At 41.2% G+C, this 25612-nt stretch overlaps 1 protein-coding gene across 1 annotated transcript in view; it reads right to left on the reverse strand.

Moving 5' to 3' along the window:
• igdcc4 (immunoglobulin superfamily, DCC subclass, member 4) overlaps positions 1 to 4007 on the reverse strand; it is a 61783-nt gene extending 57776 nt beyond the window's left edge. The window contains exon 1 of the mRNA XM_010878630.4: positions 3603 to 4007. Within this exon, the coding sequence (XP_010876932.3) occupies positions 3603 to 3669 (67 nt within the window). The 5' untranslated portion in view covers positions 3670 to 4007. The remainder of the gene's footprint in view (positions 1 to 3602) is intronic.
• Between the last annotated feature and the right edge of the window lie 21605 nt (positions 4008 to 25612).

A 25612-nucleotide genomic window follows, 5' to 3' on the forward strand; every position in this document is an offset into this window, starting at 1 on the left:
CCAGGCCAGCTCACATGTGTTCAGCTGCAGTGTTTCATCATTCACATGTTGTGCACGGTCCATTTTAAATTGAGCGAGAGAGACAGAAACAGATAGCGGGGGAGCTTGTCTAAGCACTCGGACGCTCAATAACGAACTCTCACGGCATTCCGTCGTTGCTTGATGAGTTCAGCGGAGTTGACATTATTTTCATTTGATCTTTCGTTTGGAAAAAAACAAGCTCTTTGTTTGAGGATGTGATGTAGTGACGCTCCCAAAACTCTCTCTGGTCGATTCATCCCTATCCCACCCCCACCCAGTAACCACTGCATTTGCCAGCTTCAGTTCCCACAACACCAACCCGACCCACACACCCACAACATTCCTCGAACTCTCTCTAAACCTGCGGCACGCATACACACACACACACACACACACACACACAGGAATGCTTCTACTAGTCAAGTTAGGGCTCTACAGTGCTCTTCATGGGAACTAATCCCGTGTATATACAGTGCCTTCTGAAATCATTCAGTCCCCTTCCCTTTCCCAACAATAAGTTATAGACTTAATTTATAATAAAAAAAATGTGGCCATCAATTTACACGCTGTAAGCCCCGGATCATTCTTTAAGGACCTCTCTGTATTTTGCTCTTTTTATCCTTCCCTCAATCCTGACCAGTCTCCCAGTCCCTGTTGCTGAGAACCATCCCCAAAGCATGATGCCCCCACCACCATGCTCCACTGTAGGGAAGGCATTAGCTTTCATTGTGTCCCTCACCGCACTCTCTGAGGCCTATGGACAGTTCCTTGTACTTTCTGGTTTAGTTACTTCTCTGACATGCCCTGTGAAGTGTTGGACAGTACATACTGTAGACCGGTGTGAACTCTAAATCATGTCCAATTAGTTTAATTTACCATAATTGGTAAGCTCTAGAGAAATCTCCATTATGAACCACAGACACGGGATGCATATGACCTCAATTTATAGCATCATTGCAAAGGGTCAGAATACCCATGGACATAAGAAATTACAGTTTTTCATTGGCAATAAACCGGCACACATTTCCAAAATGTGTCTTTGCTTTGTCATGTCAGGTGGTTTGTGTAGACTGATGGCAACAATGTAAATATTTAATAAATGACAAATAATGCCCATAATGCAACAAAATGCAGAGAAGTAGAAGGGGTCTGAAATACTTCAGCCCTGTATGTAGGCTAACAGATACGCTCAAACACAGTAGTGTAGACATTATAACAACCACGTCACCGTTGCTTGCCCCACAAACCGACAAACAGAAAAACACACACAAGCACACGCCCGAGTCTGAGGTCCTGAGGAATCTGAGGAATAACTCACAATGCAAAGGCTCTTGACACCAAGGCCGTACAGAGATTTCAGAATTGCCTGGAAACTGTAAATGTGCTCCATTGTTTACACCACCTGTCTCACCTCAGAAGCTACCCGGTCGACAAAGGCAGTTATGTTTAGCAATGTATAAGTCCAATTATTAACAAGACGAGCAAAAGACTGCCATTGGATTACATTGGTAGAACATGAAAAGTCACCTTAACAGTAAAGGTGGTAATGTCCTTGCCAAATGTGGAAGAGGGGTCAGCAGTACAGCCCAGAGAAGCAAGACTTCATATGCACCATAACCGTACATGCACACATATACACACATACACACGCCCAACCACACACACACACATGCACACACACGCCCAACCACACACACACATACACATGCACACACACGCGTAACCACACACACACATACACACACATACACACACACACACGCCCAACCACACACACCCACGTCCAACCACACACACCCACGCCCAACCACACACACACATGCACACACACTTTCAAAGAAATGCAGTTTGTATGTCCACATCTTAAACCACCTTGTGAAAATAAGGGCAGAATGGATAATAAATGCAGTTTTAAAAAGAACACAATTCATTTTCTTAAACACTGAAAACACATTAATAACTACCTGATGTACAGATGAATGCAATTTATAGTCACTGGTGATTTTAGCACAGGGTGAAATGAATAAAGACTGACATAGCGTTGCATGGGTAGTCACAAATACACATTTGTTAAAACTTTTTTGTTGCATTGGATCCATGCTTTGAGTGAGTAAGCTCAAACTTTACGAGCCAGTAGCAACGTTCTGTATATAAAGATCATACAGGTGTTTCTGAAACTATGAGATGTAGGATGGCATATTTAAAACAACATTGAGGCACAGGAACACGTTATAAGCCTACGGCTGGATGTCATGCAAATATAGTCAGATTGATGTATGGCAAGTAAAACATTAGGCCAAAACCTAATCCACGAGCATATCAACTAAATACAATAGCCAATGGTAGGTGAGCTATGCGTGATATTGCCTTGGTTATCCTACTAAACCTCAAAACGCTGTAAGTGAAGCTAGAACAAGGAAGCTGATCCATGCTTATCTTGATGAACAGGAAAGCATAGACACCACTCGACCCTTCACGTTTTTCAAAGCAACTATTCTTTTGGCATCCCTCAAACTTGAGCAATGTCAGATATGCAACAGAAAAACAAAATCTCAGGAACCTATTTCATGTTTCAACTCCCGTGCTTTTTCACTGGTCTTTGTCATAATGCTGTGGATAGCTGGTTCTCTTCTGCTCAGTGCACGCCTGCCTGTCCCGCTTATTCTCCCCTCCCTCGCCGCCTACCGGCTGAGCGGCTCCCTGGGTCTTAATAAGCGCTTCCCGTCAGGATCTAAAGGCCACCGCAATCTCTGAATCGCAGTGACCGTGTAGCACAGTGCATTATCGTACAAGCCGAAACAACATAAGCCACATATGGTATTATGTCGATATATAAATTGAAATATCATGAAAAATAAGTGTTTTATGTGGTTTCGATTCAAACACAAACATAATTTCAAATGTGTGACATAGTATGAAACGTTATTTGAATATAGATATGTTTTACCAGGTCTGCACCAGCAAGTGTAAATCATTGTAATAACTGTTTTATTTGCATGATACATGATACAAATACTAGTCCTAGCAATAGGCTATTGTATATAAGCTACATTTTGGAGTAGGATTCCTAAATCGCAAAGTCAAAACAATTGGGTTTTCCCACCGGCAACGTTTTTCATTGAGAAAAATAATTTTAGCATAGCAAAATCCACAAGCTACATTTATGCACGCAGTCTTTAACATCTTGAAATACACCCCACATTCCACAAACTCAACTCAGCCGCACTTATATATTCTAAGAACGCATGCTACATGTTATATGCAAAAAATGTGCATAAACATATGTGCAACTTTGTAAAAGGCAGTCCAGTATTGTGTACGCTGAAAACCAAGCGCGTGCGATTAAATAAAACCTAAAAAGTAAGAACGCTACAGAATGTGTCTACATACCCATAGTACTGCGTAACTTGCTATATAATTAACATTTATTCAAACGTTATAACAAACAAGGTGCAACATTGCTCAGTATCTATTCTTTTTTATCACACCTCCATGTTCTAATAAATCCTGTGATAGAATTAACTATTTAATTCAAATTCATTCCCAAGTCAATAACATTTATATTAAGATAAGCGTTTTACCTTGAACAGATGGACCGCAGAACCCCAAAGAAAGTAGACAGAAAAAACAGATAGTCTCCACCGCCATGTAGCCTAAAGCCTTTGATTTCCAGCAGAGGAAAGCAGCGTGGGTCTCTACAGCCAGTTACACCACTAGCTACATGCATACAATGGGATCCGCAATAATCTCTTCTTTGAAATATTAGTTGGCTATTAGTTTATGTATATTCCTTCGTCATACTCCCCTGTTATCACTCAGAACAGGGTCGCATTTCGGGGGAGAGCCGTCGTGTCTCTCGGCGCTTCATCGCCATGTTGTGAGTGTGCGTTGCTGCTACACACACATACACTCACACACACTCTCTCTCGCCCACTCTCACTCTATCACTCTCTCTCTCTGCACACACACACGCACACACACACACACACACATATTCACACGCACGAACTCGTGCACACTTAAACAGACACTCAAACACTGGCAAGTCCCGATTTAGGTGTCCACTGGAGTCGCCTGAAACGTTGCCAATAATTTCACACACCCGTTCTTCGTTGTTGAGCTCCATGCTGCTTTCGAGTAGACTGATATGCGAGGCAGTCGGGGCTTACAGCGGCACAAACCTAGTACTTGCATGTGTCAGGCTTTCATCAACTTAGCGAATCACTGCCTTTTAAACGATTTTTTTCTGTAATGTCCTATGAAGACACGGTGCATATACAGGTGAGTGAACAGATTACATTCATAAAAAATGGAGGTTAGGTGCACCTGCTATAGATGTTAAATATGCACATGTGGTACTTATGTAGCCAGTTTAATCCCAGATACGTTTTAGGATAGCCAACATAATACATTAACGCTGGTGGTGTTCACTCTCTGGGATCCAGAGTACTGAGAGGGAGAGAATAAGAGGCAAGGGAGGAAGAACAAATAGAAAAAGAGGAGTGAGAGAAAGAAATGAGAAATGTTCTTGAGTCAAGGGGCTCTGAGTCAAGGGGCATCCCAATCACCAATCTAGGCACAGACAGTCGTGACCTGGTCTGCGATGCACCATGTGTGTAGGGTGTTGTTTTTCATATGCTAACACTTTGACAGGAGGAAGCTGGACCCCAGCCCTCAAAGAAAAAGTCCCATGTACCTTTTTAGCACTCTGCAGAAAAAGGAACAGTAGAGTCTACAGGAAGAGATGACATGGGAACAATACTGCCTACAGAAAGAGATGACATGGGAACAGTAGAGTCTACAGGAAGAGATTACATGGGAACAGTACTGCCTACAGAAAGAGATGACATGGGAACAGTAGTGTCTACAGGAAGAGATGACATGGGAACAGTACTGTCTACAGGAAGAGATGACATGGGAACAGTAGAGTCTACAGGAAGAGATGACATGGGAACAGTACTGTCTACAGGAAGAGATGACATGGGAACAGTAGTGTCTACAGGAAGAGATGACATGGGAACAGTACTGTCTACAGGAAGAGATGACATGGGAACAGTAGAGTCTACAGGAAGAGATGACATGGGAACAGTACTGTCTACAGGAAGAGATGACATGGGAACAATACTGCCTACAGAAAGAGATGACATGGGAACAGTAGAGTCTACAGGAAGAGATTACATGGGAACAGTACTGCCTACAGAAAGAGATGACATGGGAACAGTAGTGTCTACAGGAAGAGATGACATGGGAACAGTACTGTCTACAGGAAGAGATGACATGGGAACAGTAGAGTCTACAGGAAGAGATGACATGGGAACAGTACTGTCTACAGGAAGAGATGACATGGGAACAGTAGAGTCTACAGGAAGAGATGACATGGGAACAGTAGAGTCTACAGGAAGAGATGACATGGGAACAGTACTGCCTACAGGAAGACATAACACAGCAGAACATTACAGCCTGCTGGAAGAGGGGGCTGAGAAATTTCAGGCGCCTTTCTTTGCAGCCTGTTTACCAAACAGACTTGGAAAATAAAGCATTATCCATCCTCTGCTTTGTCCCATGGACCATATCCTGTGTTTTTAGGGTCTAGAGTCTTATGGGTTGATCTGAATCCGACCTGTCAGTGTGGTGAATAGGTAGGAGGAACTCCTCCCATCTCCATTTTAATGCCCTACCCAGTATTCTTAATCTGCCCTACCCAGATTAATTGAGATGGGATGTTATAAACCAGGTGCGAAAAATTGTAATACCATGTGAAGAAGCAAATCCTTTGTATTGTTTTCTGGATCGGTTAATATTGGTTTAGTAATGTTCCTTTTCAGTGTTATACCAGGTCTAGTTGGGACCTGAGTGCTTGTGATCTGACAGTGCTTTCTTTCCCTAGATGGCATAAAATACTGAGTGCAAGTGTTCCCTTGACACATGAACATATGTCAGAGAGAGCTGGGTCATTACAGTAGAACCAGTAGACTCATATCATTTGAACAGGAGAAACTCTTTCTATTCTTCAGAGTTGGCGGACTCTTAGGGCACACTACATGGATGTTGTGGTAAAAACGAAGTCCTGTTGCTTCAGGCATGCAAGTTGACAAGGTGATTGATGAGACGTGATGTGTCCTTCGAGTGCCATAGAGTTGACAGCGGAGGAGATATGATCCTGAGCAGCTCAGCTCTGATCTTAATTAAGGGTAACTCTATCCTGACAAACCGCAGACTACTAGAACCTGCCAGAACAACTAGACAAGCCCATCTATGATTTGTTGCCCCTATAGAAACATGCCTTGCCATACACTATGTTCAAATGGAATGTGTATAGAGATCTGTGGCACTATGATTCTGCACTGGTCTCTCATTACCACATCAAAGGCTTTTTTAGTCACAGGATAACACAGTATGTTGTACAAGAATTATGGGCTGCTATTTTTACTTTGGGCCGCCTTTCTCTTTAAAACGAAAACAAGCCAAAGAGAGTGAGCTAAAGATAGAAAAAGCTTATTGCAGACAAATTATTTACACACTTTGAGCTTTTACCCAAGGAGGCCAATTAAGATAGTAAAGTTGTCAGACTTGAGTCAACAGGGAAAGGTTCCAATAGCTTTTAGAAATTTTTTACAATACTGAACATTTGCGTTTTTGTGTTTGTGAATCATTTTTTATCTCGTCCTGGGGGATTTTTTTTTTTAAAACAGAAATTGTTGTATTGGATTTTACAGCTTGGATAATGGATGGCAGTAGTTGATAGCATGACTGTGCTGAAGAGGAAAGCCTGGGGCAGAGGAACTGCAAAAACAGAAAAAATACAGGCCTGAACACTGTCCATTCTGTACACTTTTAATGATGTGGAGTTGTTAAAAAGGCCATGCCAATTAGTTGAGAGAAGCATCCATTTTCGTGTCTTCCCTCCCCTCCTGAACTGTCCCCAATCTCTTCTGGCCTTCTTGCTGCTGTGGATTCTTGCCTGGACTCTATGCTTATTGTTTGTGTCACAATGTTGTTTAAGTGTTTATGGTCTATAGCATTGTTTGTGCTCTATACAGGTCACAGTGTTGTTTAAGTGTTTGTGCTCAATAGATGTATTGAGTTTCTTTTTGTTTTGTATTGTGCCTATGACATAGTGTCTTTAGGAGATGAGAACATTGCCCTCTGATAGAGCAGCTATGCTGAGGAAATGTTTAATGCAGACAAACATGTACAACAACATGCTACAGGGGACACAAAATACCAAAACAACAAAAAGACAAAAGAACAATCTTGTCTTTTTTTATTTACATGTCAGATGATGTGTTAATAGTTCAAACAAAAGTACTTTGGGTGAAATTAATTGTTTTTTTTACAAGCCCCCTTTTTTCCTGGACATCCATTCAGCCAACACAAGTAGAATGATTTGGGGAGCAAACTGTGCTCAATGGTGAAGTTCATGGTCCATGTTTGCATATGTAAATTAAGTAAGTGTATGTGATTGGCTGGTTCGGTGTTATCCCACCCCCTTCTGCTGGAGGGGTGCCGACTGCATGCTTGGTGAGGAGGAAGGGGTCTCCATAGAAACCAAGACCTAGGGGTGGCACATGGGCATAGAGGGTGACTGGGCAAATGGTTTACTTCAGTACTACAACACCACCAGGGTGTCCTGGCAGAATGCCCAACCCTGGAGCGTTGATAGGGAGACGGCGGGCTGGAGGAGGAGGACATGCATATTCAGAGTTTAACAAGACAAACATGTACTTACCTCACACACACACACACACACACACACACACACACACACACACACACACACACACACATGTGGCTGGTAGATGATTCAATGAGTTTGTGTGTGTGTGTGTGTCTGTGTGCGCTTGTGTGTGTTGTGTCCATGATGTAATGCCTCCCTCTTTTTATTATTCTGAGCACATTCTGGGTTATGATGGGGAAAGGCACAAAGCCCAGCCTCTCGCCCACTCCCACCACCCTGCTAGAGAGAGAGAGAGAGAGGTATGGGTCGAGGAGATGGACGAGGGCAAGAAAAAACCTTCTGTGATAAAACTTGGCCTCTGTCCATTTTAATGTATTCCTTCGTTACTGGAATACATTCCTCCCCTCTGGACCTGTTCTCTTTAGCTTGCACTGTCCACCAGGGGGCAGACATCCACTAATATCACCAATTCAACATCTCATCATCAAGTCTTCATTTTATATAGTTTGTGCCCCATGTCCAGGGGGAGACATATCAAGGAATAAGAATAAACAAGAACAAGAAATGGCTCATTGTGCTTCATCAATGTGGTGTTAGTCAAGCTGATGAGGCAAAGCTGACTTTCCCATCCTAATCCTCTCTGCCCAGAGGGGCAAAGAGAAGCGTAGCTGTGGCGGAAGGGAAACCGGGTGGGCCAAAGCGCTCCAAACACAGGCCACAACCAATACCCTGTGAAAGAAGCGGCTCTTATCCTAATTAGCTTAAAAGTAGATTTTAAATCTTGGTGAAAGGCTGTGTGGTTGTGAAAGGAAAGTTCGGTCCTGGTCTGAACGTGTTGTAGTCTCAAGTGTCCCATCAATGGAGCCCTTGTTAGGGGAGAGAGAGTGAGAGACCCCTCCACCAGCAATCTTATCTGTGTTTGGCCTTTCTATTGAAGGTGCATGTCATTAGAGATGGCGTTAACAAGCTCTGTCGAGAGCCCGTCCAGACTGGGCCTGCCGCTGCTGAATATTAATGGTTAGAGAGGAACGGAGAGGGTCAGGGTGGAACAGAGGAACCGGAGTAAGACATGGGGAAAGAGAAAGAAGGAGGGATGGGGGAAGGTGGGAAGGAAAGAGATAGTTGCAATAGCCTCGTGAAAATAAACTCCTGAAAGCCAGTTACTTTCTAAAGATATTCAACCTCTTATGTGGTTTACAAGTAACATGTAATATTCTCACTCTGCATATAAATCAAATGGAAATTATGACCGTACATTGTCTGCTGTAAGCAGGATGGATCTCTGCCGGAGATGTGCTGACCTCGAGTGGCTCCTTCTTAGTTCTGAAAGGCTTCAGAGCCTTTTCAACATACACAGACCTGATGAACTGGGTAGACACGTTCTCTGCCTGGGAAGAATAGGTCAGAGGTTTCAAACATGGCATCATCCATTTGGACTTAAGTACCTCATCTCAATTACTGTACAAAGACATTTCTCAATTCCAGGTGGTTCAACCAAACTTCAGTATGGCCTGTTTAGGGTAAAGGCTAAAATCAGTAGAGGAACTTTTCTGTCATCTCAGACTGGAAAAGAATCAATGGCAATACCAACAGGAGTGTATCTTTTTTATTTTTTTTACCCTTTTTAGCTTGTTTTAACTATTATCAAAAAGGAAGATTACAGCAAGCAGGTTTCATTTACTTATTATTGAAACACAGATGGGGAATATAAAGATCCGATTCCATATAAAGTATAGGCCTTTTACTCTTAAGTATTGTGATGTACAAAAATTCTTGCAAAATGATAGCACTTTTAAAAAGGATATACTGGATGCATACCAGACAGGTTTTATCTATACACTGGAGGTGTGTAGAGGAGGTTGTATCTATACACTGGAGACAACATGTGTCAATAACTGGAAATAATAGAGCAATAAGTCTAATATAATTGGCTAAATCTTCATAGTGAGTTTTGAAAATTCCTTTGATAAAGTGCAACTAGATTTTATATATATATTTTTTTTTTTGTAAAACAAGGATGTCCATTGACCCTAATCATTGAAATACCAGCCATTAAAATCACAAACCAATATGAGTACCAATGGTTTAGAAGTCCAGGGGCTATAAAAAAGGTCTCCGCGATTGCAGAAGACTCCATTTTCTCATGAGTCCAGAAGTGGATTCACTGTGCTGTCTCATTGAAGACCAAGATAAACTTTCCAATCTCTCTGGATGAAAACCCAATGATGATCAATGCATTGTATTATGCATTGGATCCTTAACAGGTAAGAGCTTCAAATCGCCATGTGGTCTCACTGTCAAATGGGCAGATGATGAAGTGGATGCCTTCGGTCTAAACATAGCAGGAAAGTTTAAAGATCTTTTTTCTATTGCCTTTGGTAATAAAACTGACAAAGTAAATTGGCTACTGAAAGGAATGCATCAATCTCTTCATGGTAATTCTGCCTTGTTCACTTTCCTGGTGATGTCACAATTCACTTATTCATGGTACTACTGTACCTACGCCAGGAGAATACACCTTTGTACCTAAAATAATATTTGAGTTAATTTACAATGTTAAACCAGATTAAGTAATATGGCAGATTTATATATTAAGTATGCATTGGGAGGAGTATTAAATATTAGGGATTTGCACCAATCTCTAAAAGCAGGATAATGCACCATGTCACAAAGCTCGAATCATTTCAAATTGGTTTCTTGAACATGACAATGAGTTCACTGTACTGAAATGGCCCCCACAGTCACCAAATCTCAACCCAATAGAGCATCTTTGGGATGTGGTGGAACGGGAGCTTCGTGCCCTGGATGTGCATCCCACAAATCTCCATCAACTGCAAGATGCTATCCTATCAATATGGGCCAACATTTCTAAAAAATGCTTTCAGCACCTTGTTGAATCAATGCCAAGTAGAATTAAGGCAGTTCTGAAGGCGAAAGGGGGTCAAACACAGTATTAGTATGGTGTTCCTAATAATCCTTTATGTGAGTGTAAAGCATTTACCTTCCTCAAATGACGACCAAATGACGACCAATGGATTTGAAACTAGCTAGGTTGAGAGCACACGAGCCACCCTTTACGGCAATTGTTGAACGATCACAGTCAGATGCACACACAGGACACACAACCCCAACAAATCTTCAACCAAACTGACTATTGCGCAAGACGAATAGCTGTCTCTGCTCACGAAACTATACTCAGCCTTTAAAGTTTAAATGGCTACTCCTATGTGGAAAAGCAACATAGGAGACCAATTTGGAATAGATTTTTGGAAGAAATCATGGACTTTGAGTCAAGCAACTTGATGAGTACAATAAGATAGATTACCCAAGACGTACAATATATTAGCATTAGCATATTAGGCTATGTTAGGCTATGTCATATAGTTTCTGAGCATCTTACTGCCAATTGGGTCTAGTCATTATAGTAGATTTCAGTTCATAATGTACTTATATGTAACCAATTGTTTATGTGATTTGGCTATGACATGTTGTGGCTGTTTCTTATGACCTATTAATCCCCATATTTCTCCTTGAATCCCCAACAGTGATTCAGGAGGTCCCTTTGGCTTTTGACCCTCACTGTGACGCCATCATCTGGCTGGCCATTTCAGAGCTTTCCCAGAAGTCGATAAGTCTCCCCCTTCTTTCTCATATTCCCTTCTACTCTTTTCCTGTCTACTCCTGCCAACTGTTTGCTTTCCATCTATGTGTGTAAGGACGCATACATACCACATATGATCTAACATCATATGTGTTGATCTTGTTAGATCCCCACATATGATGTTAGATCCCCACATATGATGTCAACTCATTCAAATGTCACTCAACAACCGTAGGATGACATCAACTGACCTACAAAATGAATGGCAAACAGCAGCTGGGCTGAAGTGCACGGCGTGGACGGTTCGAAACAGGCTCCTAGGGGCAGGGCTGAAGTTGTGCAAAGCTAGAAAAAAGCCCTTTATCAATGAGAAGCAAAGAAGAGCCAGGCTGAAGTTTGCAAAAGACCATAAGGATTGGACCATAGAGGAATGTAAGGTCATCTTTTCTGACAAGTCAAATTTTCAGCTTTGCCCAACACCTGGTCGTCTAATGGTTAAACAGAGTCCTGGAGAGACCTACAAGCCACAGTGTCTCGCACCCACTGTGAAATTTGGTGGAGGATCGGTGATGATCTGTGGATACTTCAGCTAGGCTGGAATCGGGCCGATTTCTCTTTGTGAAGGACACATGAATCAAGCCAAGTACAATGTTCCCCAACTCTGAGAATAGTTTTTTCCAGCAGGACAATGTTCCATGCCACACAGTGAGATCAATGAAGGTGTTGATGGAGGACCACCAGATCAAGACTCTGTCATGGCCAGCCCAATCACCAGACCTGAACCCCATTGAAAACCTCTGGAATTTGATAAGAGGAAGATGGATTGTCACAAGCCATCAAACAAAGCCGAGCTACTTGAATTTCTGTGTCAGGAGTGGCATAAAGTCACCCAACAGCAATGTGACAGACTGGTGGAGAGCATGCCAAGACGCATGAAAGCTGTGATAAAAAATCTGCGTTATTCCACCAAATATTGATTTATGAACTCTTCCTAAATTAAAACATTAGTATTTTTTTGTTGAAAAATAAATATGAATTTGTTTTCTTTGCATTACTTGAGGTCTGAAAACAATGCATTTATTATTTTGACCAGTTATTTTCTACAAATAAATACTCTAAATGACAATATTTGTATTTGGAATTTGGGAGTAATGTTGCAAGTAGTTTATAGAATAAAACTGTTCATTTTACTCAAACACATACCTATGAATAGTAAAAGCAGAGAATCTTAATTCCGTGTGACGGCTGAAAAGTACTGAGTGGATAAATATTTCTGAGAGACAAAAACTAGAACATCTGAGAGGGAAATTGAACCAGGGTCAAACAACATTGGTAGAGATAACCCCACAAGACAACACAACTTGCTGTTACATAGCTCATCTCTGTATTATCTCTAAATTCAACTTCTACCCCAGCCATTGCATTCTTGCTGAAATAACATGGGCACCTATGAACTGTATGGCTTTTATTAGCCAGTGATAGGCCTGCTAGTACTTATTACTTGGAATTGTCATAAGAATTTAGCAATTGCTAGCAAATCTGAAGTTGGACTTTACACTGTCAAAGGTCTTTCATTTCATAGCACAACGTTTGTTTTTCTTTCATTAGTGAATAACATTATAGATTGGTGAAGACAACTATTTCGTCAAGTGAAAAGAGTGAATCCTGCAAACCCCTCCTCTTTAAAAGAGCTCTTTTACTGCACAAGGGGTTGTGATCTGTAGGCTATTACCCCAAATAGAATGCATGGATGTGTACTTCGAATATCCACCAGAAATAGTCATAATTTAACTGCAAACAGTTTTATTTTAGGCTTACTTTAATGTAGTTACCCAAGGTTGTAGCCAGTGAAGTTTCTGTCTATTCCGAGCAAACTCTAAGATGCAATTTCCTATGTCTGCAGTGAGACTCAAACACCAGTTGGTTGCATGAGGGGCAGCGTCCCTAACCACTACGCTATTTAACAAGAGTCGCTCAGTCAGTCAGTCATTCACTCACTCAGTAAAAGACAAGGGAATATTAACACAAATTTATGAATTTGTTTGAGAAACAAAAAATCCACCTAGATCAAAACATATACTTCATCATGTGGTTTGATGAGGGACAGGATAAATAGGGATATTTTCAGTTGTCAAGTACCGATCAATAGGAGGGTTTGACTAAACGTATAGTTGGAGGACTGTGATACCAGCTGGGGTTTTGATTTGTCTGCTGTCCAAGGTCTGATCAGCCCTCCCCCATCTCTAATGGGGACATGTGTACAGATGCCCACCCATTCCCCTGCAGACAGGCAAACAGGACCTTTGATTCCTGATGCTCGTTTATTCATTTCTCAGAAATCTTTGGTACTGCCAGTTTGTCGCTGACTACATCATACATCATGTCTCTGGTGTTATCACTAGAGGAGTGAGAGATGTTATTGTATATCCATGGAGATACCAGCAGTGCTATATTTGATGATGTTATCACTAACAGTTATTGCCACGTCAAACCAGTTTGATAGGGAAAATGTGCCAAGTGAATGAAGGAGTTTTTATATATATTTTTTGTTGTCAGCTTCTTATCCAAATAGCCTTTTAGTGCAGACTGGTTGGAGGAGTCTTTTTGCCGGACTTCGTAAGCGGAGCCGGCCAAGAAGAGCAAATGTATTTTACTGAGTGAGTGACTGAGTGACATGACAGACAGACAGCCTACCCCTTGTTATATAGCGTAATGGTTAGTGATGAGTAGTGGTTAGAGATGTGACCTTCCACGCAAGCGACTGGTGTCTGAATCTTACCACACTCATAAGAAATTACGCCTTAGGATTTGTTCAGGATAGACCAAGACTTTGCTGGCTACAACATTCAGTAGCTACGCTATAGTAAGCCCAAAATAAAACTGTTTACGGTTATATTGTGACTATTTCTGGTAGGTTTTCAAAGTACGCATCCCGTGCATGCTTTTTGGGGTAATAGCCTATAGATCACAACCCCTTGCGCAGTAAAAGATTTGGGATTTCCATTATTCTCTTTTCACTTGATGAAATAGTCAGTTATCTTCACCTATATTGATAAGACTGGGGAACACAATTTTCGCTGAATTAAATCTGACACTTGTATTTGACTAACTTTTGGCCTCTGAATCCAGATTTTTCACAGCAACTTTTTGAGCTCCAGGATACCCTCGCTTTGTCTCAAAAACTAGGAAAATAATTGATCTCATGCTGTTCAAATCCTTTACGAACTGAGTCACCTTCAATTTCAAAATCTGTATCATTGCTGTCACTGAGTTCTTCATCATAATCCAGATGTTTAAGAGAGGGTAGCTGAACAAAAACTGGCACTGGGATTTCAGCTGAATGAGGCCCTGGACGTATAGCTGATGGTAGACCAGGACGCTCGATCTTACATTTGATTTTCTTGTTAAATCCTTGAGTATTCACTAAACCAAAGTAACAGTCTGTGCAATGATCTTTTGGCTCTCGCCAATCCATAGGTATGCCAAATGCCAACTTATCACGTGTTCCCTTGTTCCACATCCGTAAACTCTCAACACACTGCTTGCACACCTTGTGAGGGGCCAATACTTTTCTTGATCAACAGGTTTTACTTAAAAATATGCAAAATAGACTTGCTTGACAAATGCACTGATATTTGCCCTTTCACTGGGAATGGTGAAACTGCCACAGATATTGCAAAACATATCAGGGCTGTTTAGGCACTTACGATGAGAGCTAATAGAGGCAGCCATGATCTGAATGAAAGGAAATAAGTATGTGAATACAAAATAAGTTGAACAGTCACAAGCTTAGAAAAACAAAACAAAAAATGTACATAACCCCTTTTACGGACAAACAATACAATTTTGCTTATTCAGAGGGTAAACTGTAAATAACAAACTTGACGAGCTAGAAGAAAACTGACTCTATTTTTTAAATCACCATGCCAAATTTTGTCTAAATGAAGTGAAATATCCAACTCAACAGAAATTAAGTTCAAAATTGTTCCCCAGTGTAATTATTGTATCAATGTTATTCAGAAATGAAAGAAAAACTAACATTGTGCCATGAAATGAAATTGCTTTGGAAGTGTAAAGTTCCTCTTCTGTCTTGCTAGCAATTGCTCAATTCTTATGACTATTCCAAGTAATGAGTACATACTAGTAGGCCTATCACTGGCTAATAAAATCCATACAGGTCATTGATGTCTAATGTGTTCAATTCCCCTCTCACACGTTCAAATTTTTGTCTCTTTTAGAAATCTTTATCCGCTCTGTACTTTTTAGCTGTCACACACTATATATATATATATATATATATATATATATATATATATATATATATATATATATATATATATATATATATATATACACTCTGTAATACCATGAATCTCATATATTTAAGAGAATAATTGTATTACATCACCCTTTTATGCTGTTATTGTTTTCAAAAAAGGGGCCAGCCATGTAGAGTTTGGAGTCATTGGTTTCATTATAGGTACTGTATAGATATTAGCTAGCCATCTAAAATAATCTTTGTACAAGATGACACTTTAGTTCCATTAAACATAAACATTCCACATTATTTCAGCAAAAACGTAATGGCTGAGATAAAAGTTGTATTCCTGCTGTTTTAAAAGCGTAATGGTTAAAGTCTGCCACAAAGGAAACTGTGGATCACAACCAGCCAGGGACAACAACATTCACCCTTTCTAATCGTGGGCCAGCTGAACTAGGCTTTCCATTGTTCTTTTTCTGGTTTAGGGAGTGGTTGAGTAAGTGAAGCTAAACGATTAGCTAAGCCACCATTGAGTCATGTGACCAAATATGTAGAATGAGGTCATAATGTCACAGAGTGTGAAGAAAGAAAACACATTTTGTCCACAAACAAATTTTTACAAAACATTTATTTTATTGCTTGAATCTAAGCCAAAGTAAGATAATTTTAAGACTGTTCAGAACATTAGTTGAGGTCTCTATAAGCTACAATATGAGGTACTAAAACCTACCATTAAACCACATTAATTTATGCGTGTGGGTTTATTATTTCATCAAGGAACTATATATCAAGGAAAGTGGACAGTCCCCTTCTGATCCAAATTTTGCTCATTCGCCAACTAAAAAAATTCAATGAAACAAAATGTATTAAAGATCAAAATCTTGCAGCTGATGGGTACAGGCAGACGGAAGCCCGGGTGGTTGTGGAGGCAAAAACTCAGGCCTGGGAGGAGTTCGGTGAGGCCATGGAGAAGGACTATTGGCTGGCCTCGAAGAGATTCTGGCAAACCATCCGGTGCCTCAGGAGAGGGAAACAGTGCCCTACCAATGCTGTTTACAGTAGAGGTGGGCAGCTGTTGACCTCAACTGGGGATGTCGTTGGGCGGTGGAAGGAGTACTTCGAGGATCTCCTCAATCCCGCCGCCACGTCTTCCATTGAGGAAGCAGAGGATGAGGGCTCAGAGGTGGACTCGTCCATCACCCGGGCTGAAGTCACAGAGGTAGTCAAGAAACTCCTCAGTGGCAAGGCACCGGGGGTGGATGAGATCCACCCTGAGTACCTCAAGTCTCTGGATGTTGTGGGGCTGTCTTGGTTGACACGCCTGTGCAACATCGCGTGGCGGTCGGGGACAGTGCCTCTGGGATGGCAGACCGGGGTGATGGTCCCTCTTTTTAAGAAGGGGGACCGGAGGGTGTGTTCCAACTATAGGGGGATCACACTTCTCAGCCTCCCCGGGAAAGTCTATGCCAGGGTCCTGGAGAGGAGAATACGGCCGATAGTAGAACCTCGGATTCAGGAGGAACAGTGTGGTTTTCGTCCTGGCCGTCGAACACTGGACCAGCTCTATACCCTCTACGGGGTGCTGGAGGGTTCATGGGTGTTTGACCCAACCAATCCACATGTGTTTTGTGGATTTGGAGAAGGCATTTGACTGTGTCCCTTGCGGCATCCTGTGGAGAGTGCTTCGGGAATATGGGGTCCTGGGTCCTTTGCTAAGGGCTGTCAGGTCCCTGTACGACCGAAGCAGGAGCTTGGTCCCAATTGCCGGCAGTAAGTCAGACTTGTTCCCAGTGCATGTTGGACTCCGGCAGGGCTGCCCTTTGTCGCCGGTTCTGTTCGTAATTTTTATGGACAGAATTTCTAGGCGCAGCCATGGGTCGGAGGGTGTCAGGTATGGGGACCACACAATTTCATCTCTGCTCTTTGGGGATGATGTTGTCGTGTTGGCCCCTTCAAACCAGGACCTTCAGCATGCACTGGGATGGTTTGCAGCTGAGTGTGAAGCGGTGGGGATGAGAATCAGTACCTCCAAATCCGAGGCCATGGTCATCAGTCGGAAAAGGGTGGCTTGCCCACTTCAGGTTGGTGGAGAGTGCCTGCCTCAAGTGGAGGAGTTTAAGTATCTAGGGGTCTTGTTCACGAGTGAGGGAAGGATGGAACGGGAGATTGACAGACGGATCGGTGCAGCTTCTGCAGTAATGCGGTCGATGTATCGGTCTGTCGTGGTGAAGAAAGAGCTGAGCCGCAAGGCGAAGCTCTTGATTTACCGGACAATCTACATTCCTACTCTCACCTATGGTCATGAGCTTTGGGTCATGACTGAAAGGACAAGATCCCGGATACAGGCGGCCGAAATGAGCTTTCTCCGCAGGGTGGCTGGGCAATCCCTTAGAGATGAAGCTCGGTCACCCGGGAGGAGCTCAGAGTAGAGCCGCTGCTCCTCCACATCGAGAGGGGTCAGCTGAGGTGGCTTGGGCATCTGTTCCTGGGAAGGTGTTCCGGTCCCATCCCACCGGGAGGAGACCCCGGAGAAGACCTAGGACACGCTGGAGGGACTGTTTCTCCCGGCTGGCCTGGGAACGCCTCGGTGTCCCCCCGGAAGAGCTGGAAGAAGTGTCTAGGGAGAGGGAAGTCTGGGCATCTCTGCTTGCTGACCCGGCCCCGGATAAGCGGAAGAAAATGATGATGATGATGATCTTGAGTGTACATTGTGTCATTCGTTGAGAACAAAATGATGTAACAATGCTCATTGGAAGCCAAAATGACCAACCGATTGAGGGCTGGATTCAAACTCACACCAAAAATCTAAGTAAACAGTTGAAATCAGAGGCTGTTCCAACTTATGTGAGTTTCATCACAGCAACTCATAATGTGTCTCAGCAGTGTGTATGGCCCCCACGTGCCTGTATGCACTCCCGACAATGTCTGGGCATGCTCCTGATGAGACAGCAGATGGTGTCCTGGGGGATCTCCTCCCAGACCTGGATCAGGGCGTCAGCAAGCTCCTGAACAGTCTGTGGCGTTACTTGGCAGCGTCAGATGCACCGATACATAACGTCCCAGAGGTTCTCAATTGGATTCAGGTCTGGGGAACATAAGGGTCAGTCAATGGTATCAGGAAGGAGAATGAGAGAGCAATTGTCTGTGGCCACCACCTGCAAAACAATTCCCTTTTTGGGGGTTGTCTTGCTGTTGCCTCTCCAGTGCACCTATTGTCACTTTTATTTGCACCAAAACAGGTGACATTCACAATTGCTTATGCTTCCTAACTGGACAGATTTAAGTTTAATTGACTTGGTGTTATACTGTGATGATTACGTGTTCCGTCAATTGAAGCAGTGTATATTCCAATTCTATTCACTATCTTGTATGGTGGCTTTGAACTTAACATAAATGAATGTATGTTTCAGCCAGCTATTTGTTTGTAGTAAAGAAATACATTCTCTCATGAGAAATGTCTCATTTCAACTGTATGCCAGTTGACTTAATGAAAAAGACAGAATGAACCCGCCAGTTCCAAATGGCATAACATTTACTATGTTTTATATCATTTTATTATAGATAAAATACCTTTCTCTATGTACTGAAATTTGAATTTGATAAGTTTTGAGCTTATAAACAAATGAGTAATCCATTTAGATAATTGGATTGTAAGTATTACTGACAATTGTTTTAGGTCTATTGGATAGGATTTGTTTTACTGATTGCTGGAGACCAACGACAAACTGTCATATGGCAGCAAACTGAAACATGGTAAGTTTTCCACAGTGACTTAATAAAATGTTGTACTGTATAGCCTTTTATCTTGAATAGATGGAATTGGGAAATCCAAGCCAAAAAGACTGTACAAAGCACTATGCAATAATAGTTATGCCAACATTAAATTAAGCATTATCCAATGTTTTTATACCCCAACATTTTCCATTCCCAATTTCTCTCATGTTTAATATTACTTCTATCGGTAAAAGCCACGAGTAAACCAAATTACCACACATAATCAACAGCTAATCTACTGTAAAATACCTTCAGTTTTATAGCCTACATTTAGCATAATTCCATTTAATTACATGGATTTGTTTCATTACATTAATTCCTCTGGAAACACCAGCATGTTTGTGTGGTTGTTGCTGAAGATTATAACAGTTGATGATAATCAATTAAAAACAAAGTCATTTATGCTCATTAAATCATCACTGAGGGGAGCTTAGACCAACTAGTTTGGAACCTTACCAGATGCATTTAATATTCCTGGACAGGTTCATTAAAAAAATCAGTCAATCAGTCAAATGGTATTTGATATTATGTCCTGTGTACACTAATCTTCCAACAGAAAAATTGCTTTTAGAACAACATATGCCAAAAGGTAAACATAACCACAAAAACCTTTTTGTGGTTAATTGGTAAATCTGTTCCCAATCCGGGATGTAGGATGTGCATTGGATTCCTAACTTACAAAAGTGTAAGATACAAGGCTACTGTAGTTGCATATCCTGCAGCAACATTTGTACATGTATTTCCTGTGGCAGTATTTGTTGTTTGTTACTATAGTTATAGGGTCATCAGCCTCAAAACAATCATTCTAAGACAAAGTTGTAAGTAATTTTGTGGGTGTTGCAAAAAAATTTAACATTTAGTTTACTGCTCCTGACAGCCATTCATTTAACGGTAAAGAAGCAACTTAGCGGGTTAGCTCTAAAAATTAAGACAGAATTTAAGCCAGAAAGGACTACCAAATATTACTACAATGTGTTGCATTTCATTTTGAGAGTCCCAATTTATGTTTGTACATGTTCTATAGATAGTAATATCATCAACAAACCATTGTCTGATAAACAACTGCTTGCTAAGGTTAGGTTTATAATTAGGTTTAGGGTAAGGGTTAAGGTAAGGCATAGGATGAAGGTTTGGGTTAGGATATAGATAAGGGTTAGGGTTAGTAGATAATTAGTTAAAATTTAACCGATAGTCAGTAGACAATCTGTAGGGCATCTACAGGCACACATTTAGGACTCTCAAAATAGCGTTACCCTACAATGTTACCCATCCATAAAAAAACTACAAAATTTGTTTAACTACTTAATTGTTAAAATAGATTTTTCACTATTTTCCATTACCTGCCTGTGATTTTGATGTTTTCTTTTTTTTAATTATATTTCAGTTTTTTTTACCACACATGGTTCCAGAAACATTTTTCTACAGACTTGAACTCCTAATTTGTGTCTATGCTTTGGTCACAGGCGATAAAACAAGTCCAGAACGTACCGTAAGATCACTCCAGAGATACAGTAAATTAAAATGTCATGAATGGAGCCATCCAAGAAGTACCTTTTGGATGGCCCAACCAACATCGTCAAGGAGGGTGTTTGTGTATTGTAATTATCAAGCAGAGGGCCACTAGTCTGAGACCAGTGTGGGGCAGACTAAGAGTGGAGGAACAGGTAATATACTTGCTAAGCTGTAGCATAAACTGTTTATGTGTATGTGCATTCTTATAGAGCAGACTTCATCATTCAGTATGTATGCAACAGTATAATACACAGGGGTCCAGACCTTGAGGGTCTTCAATAAGCAGTCATGGAGGTGAAAGAAATCCATTCTGGCAGCTTCAAGGGCTGAACAAATAGACTTAATGACATTGAAGAGGTACACTAATCAAAAAAGCAAACAGACAAATAAGAGAACTTGGTGACAAATGAGCCTATCCAAACAACAATCTTGTCCCATACCTATGGTCTAGAAATAGACAAATAAGTAACATTCATCAGAGAGAAATTCCGAATGAGGTCATGCATCTAAGATCCAATACACTTGACCCATATTTACACAAATGATGCATTGACCTCTGAATCTGATGGTTTCTGGCATATGCAGATGTCTTTGTTATAAACTATAATAGGTTGTACTAGATCCCCTAACAGTGTGCGGACTACTGCAATAGTGTCTCTGAAAAGTATTTACTTTCCCACGTTTTATAGTATTACAACACGGAAGCAAATTGGATTTAATTAGGGGTTTTGGGTCCAGATCAACACATAATATCCAGAATGTCAAAACAATACATTAGAAACGTATGCAATAATATTTGATTGCATTCACCCCATTTAGTCAGTATTTGGTAGCGGCATCTTTGGCAGCTATTACAATAATGAGTCTATTTGAATATGTCTCCACCAGCTTAAATACTTTTGGGAGCCACTGTATTTCATCACCTTGAAACGGTGTCTCTCTTTGTGAAAGTGAATTAAAAGACAAAAACAGGGACAGAGGCAAAGATAGAGACAGGTAGAGATAGAGCAGAGGCAGAGATAGGTAGAGAATGGGACAGAGGCAGAAATAGAGACAGGGGCAGAGGCAGAGATACTGTAGAGACAGGTAGAGACTGAGGCAGAGATAGAGGCAGGTAGAGACTGGGATAGAGGCAGAGATAGAGACAGAGGCAGACATAGAGACAGGGACAGATAAAGACAGAGATTGACAGAGACAGAAAACAAAATATAGCAGACCACACTCCCACAGTCCTGAATGGTTGTCTCTATTGCGAAACATGTTTAATGAACAATGACATATTCAGTATAAATCAACAAAAAAGTAACTGACATGGAAATGAATACAACACACACACACACACACACACACACACACAAAAGGAGTAAATCTACAGGGTGAATGTGTGTGACAGGCCAAGATAACCTGCTGGAAGGAATTTTTTATTGTAACTTTTATTTCTACAGGTATATCAGCATTGAGACTGTGGTACCATTAACAAGGGAGCCCTGGGAACAGAATTCACAAAATAAATACAAATGAAAACACAACAATAAAAATACACAGAATTTATTTAAAAAACATGTACAATCATCTCAGATGACCCCCTCCACCAATGATCTAAATGGATTAAGGAACATCTGCAAATCTAATTTGAAGGAGGCCTGGAGGGTATCCCATAAGTCAGGGGCATGAAATGTAAAAACAGACATTCTGAGCTCAATGGGGACCCACCGAACCCACCGAACATCCAGACAACTTCTGCAATGCTTGGAAGTCAGACTGTAAGTGAGAAACAGCTACGGTTGTGTTACGGTTGGTGCAACAGGGGAAAACACTATATCGTCCTGCATACCACATTGCTCCAAAGAACTACCAATGTGGTTTATCTATAGTGAAAAACAGCATGGGTACGGGAATTGAGCCCTGTGGGACCCCTTTATGTAAATTCAGACATGACAGCCTGAGTTCTGTCACTCAGATAACACTTAAACCATAAACAGGCATCCCCTCACAGACTTATGTAGCAGAATGGAATGATCTACTGTACCAAATGCCTTTGGTAGGTCAATAAACAAGGCAAAACATGATATATTGGAATCTATGGCATTAACTAGATGATTTACAACTATTCTACAGATATACACAAATACTAACAACATTTATATTTTCCTCCGCAACACACAGTTCAAGAAATCCTACAAAGCTTTCTTCAAATTTTAAAGGTTTGAGGCATTTCTGAAAATACTGTAGAATCTGAGCATTAACAATTACAATATGAATGTACGTTTCATTGGAAGTGAATGTGCCTAGATAATGAGAACAACAGAAACCTCTCTGTTTAGATTATCTCTCAGTAGGTAGCGCTCTAATGACAGGAATGTTTACGATGGCCATATGGCATGGGGGTTGACTTCTAAAAAGTTAGAAACGCCCTTAATGTATAGGCTAGCGGGTAACCAACATTACAGGGAGAAGAGATTGACTGAGATGAGATTGAGGTTGTGTAAGGAAGACCAGGTCCGTAACCTCATGAACAAGACTTTCTAATGCTGCAATAAATAATATACTTTCTCTAATTATTACAACCACTATACGAAACGGCCAATTTCTAACAATACCAAGAACATGTTAATATAATTCCAGATTTATTATTTTAGTGGCGCTTCTGCCCAAGGGCCCCGAAATATTGCTGCCTCGCTAAAAGTTTACAGATATGAGAGGTCAAATCATTTAAGACATTTTTGAATAGGGGTTTAAATGTTTACATTGGGTTATAAATTGCAAAATATGCTGCGCTTGCGCTATTTTTCAGAGACTTTATGGCCATTCCAGAATGGACAGATTAACTTCTAGTCAGACTAAGGCAGGATGCCTCACGCCTTAAGACGCATCACTCCTTCCTAGATTCCTAACCATCGGAACAGTGGTTTCTGAAATATTTCCTGTCATGTGGATTCACTGTTGGACGCCGAGCCCGTTTAAATTACTTCAGCCGCAGCAGTTGCTTACTGGCCTAGCTCACCCAGGTTGCGATCACAGTGTTTTGGCAGAAGTGCTACGGCAGGATGCCGTGTGGCCCTGTGCTGTTCCGTTGACTTCCATACTGTTGGCCACTGGGCATCCTCCGCTGTGTTGGTTTAAAGCAGAGCCCCTGCCTGCTTTACTTCAAGGCATTAGTTAAGCAGAATAGGGTGGTGGAAATGGAATGACAGCGTATCAACATATCACGTGGTGCACCACAAGGTGAAGCTCCTCCGCATTTTGATCCAGGAATCACCTGAGTTCCTGCATGCTGCTGTAACAGCGTGTTCCTATCCAGCCAATACATTCACTTACATTTCAACTCCGTTCATGTTGGAAAAGATTCTGGATTGAGCAGATTAACGCCACAATAAAAAACTGGTTACCCTCTTGTGACTCTCTTGCTCATTCTGGATTTGGACAGGTAGAGCCTGGGAAGCTTAAGCACATAAACATACTTGTTTTCTGTAACATTTTAAGACTAATGTCCATGGCAGCCACACATCAGGTCTAACCTTTGCTCATGTCACCATGTCTGATGAACACAGGATCCTTACCCCTGTATTACAGGCTGACCTCCAGCCCGTACCATCCCACCAGACACCATAATGAAATACCCAGGGCCATGTGAATGTGGAGACACTCAAGGAAATAAATCGTAGGATGCCTCATAGCGAGCCTTACCAAATGACTGCCTCTGTCCTCATGTGAACTGAACTTCAGGCTTCCACTACAGAATATTGATGTAGGTCAAACTATCACCTATAAATAAGCAGTGAAAAAAATAAAACACTGTAGATATAGAGACATATATTGCAATTAAAGATTGGGGTCAAAGTATGTATGGATTATCCATGTTGTGAATATGATTTATTAAATAAAATAGTTCTGTGGTTGATGGGTTGGAGAGGCATTTTGGTCAGAACATCCTAATGTGTAACGCTAAGTAACAAAGGCCTATACCAGACAGTACAACTGGGGTCAGTTAGTCTTTATTCTTAAGATAGATGTGTAGCATGTCTAACCAAGGTTGAAACAAAGGTTAAGGCAATACTATTAACCATACAAGCATATTGGAAAGGTCAGAATGGGCTACATTCATCCATCATAAATCATGATAACATTAATTTCATATTACACTGTAAAATAAGGAACATTAATTGGTGATTCATATTGGCCTTATGTACTGTATATAAGATGAGTATGTCAAGGGAATAGATCTATCTTGTAACTACAATAGGTAAGGCTGAACTGAAGTGAACCAACTCCCTCGCTTGCAAGCATAAATCAAACATATACTAATACTGCCATCTGCTGGTTAAAATCCTCTCCTGATCTGCACATTATGAAGCGAATACATGTCAATATAGTAAAAACTGGTAGTCCTTCTGATGATAACCCCGACCCTATTTAACAATGTAGATCAGAACTTAACAGATCAGAACTGCATATTAATTAATATCAACCATTAAATTATTTGTTGGTATTGTTACTTTATTATAACCACAATGAGACCTGCAATTTAGACAGTTATCGATGAATAATCCAGCATTTGATTAATTTCATAATCTAATTTTAATTTGTGGATCTTCATGAAAAAAAGTAATCGAAGTCGACCACTATCACCAGTGTAGGCCAATGGCTCTCTACTTTCAATATCAGCACCACGGACAGCCGCCGCCCTGGAATGACTGCGATTGGACCATTATATTGTAAGGAGCAGTGTGCCTATTGGTCAGACCATCAGGCTTGTAGACAATGA

Source organism: Esox lucius, chromosome 2, assembly GCF_011004845.1.
Source record: "Esox lucius isolate fEsoLuc1 chromosome 2, fEsoLuc1.pri, whole genome shotgun sequence".
Lineage (NCBI taxonomy): Eukaryota > Metazoa > Chordata > Actinopteri > Esociformes > Esocidae > Esox > Esox lucius.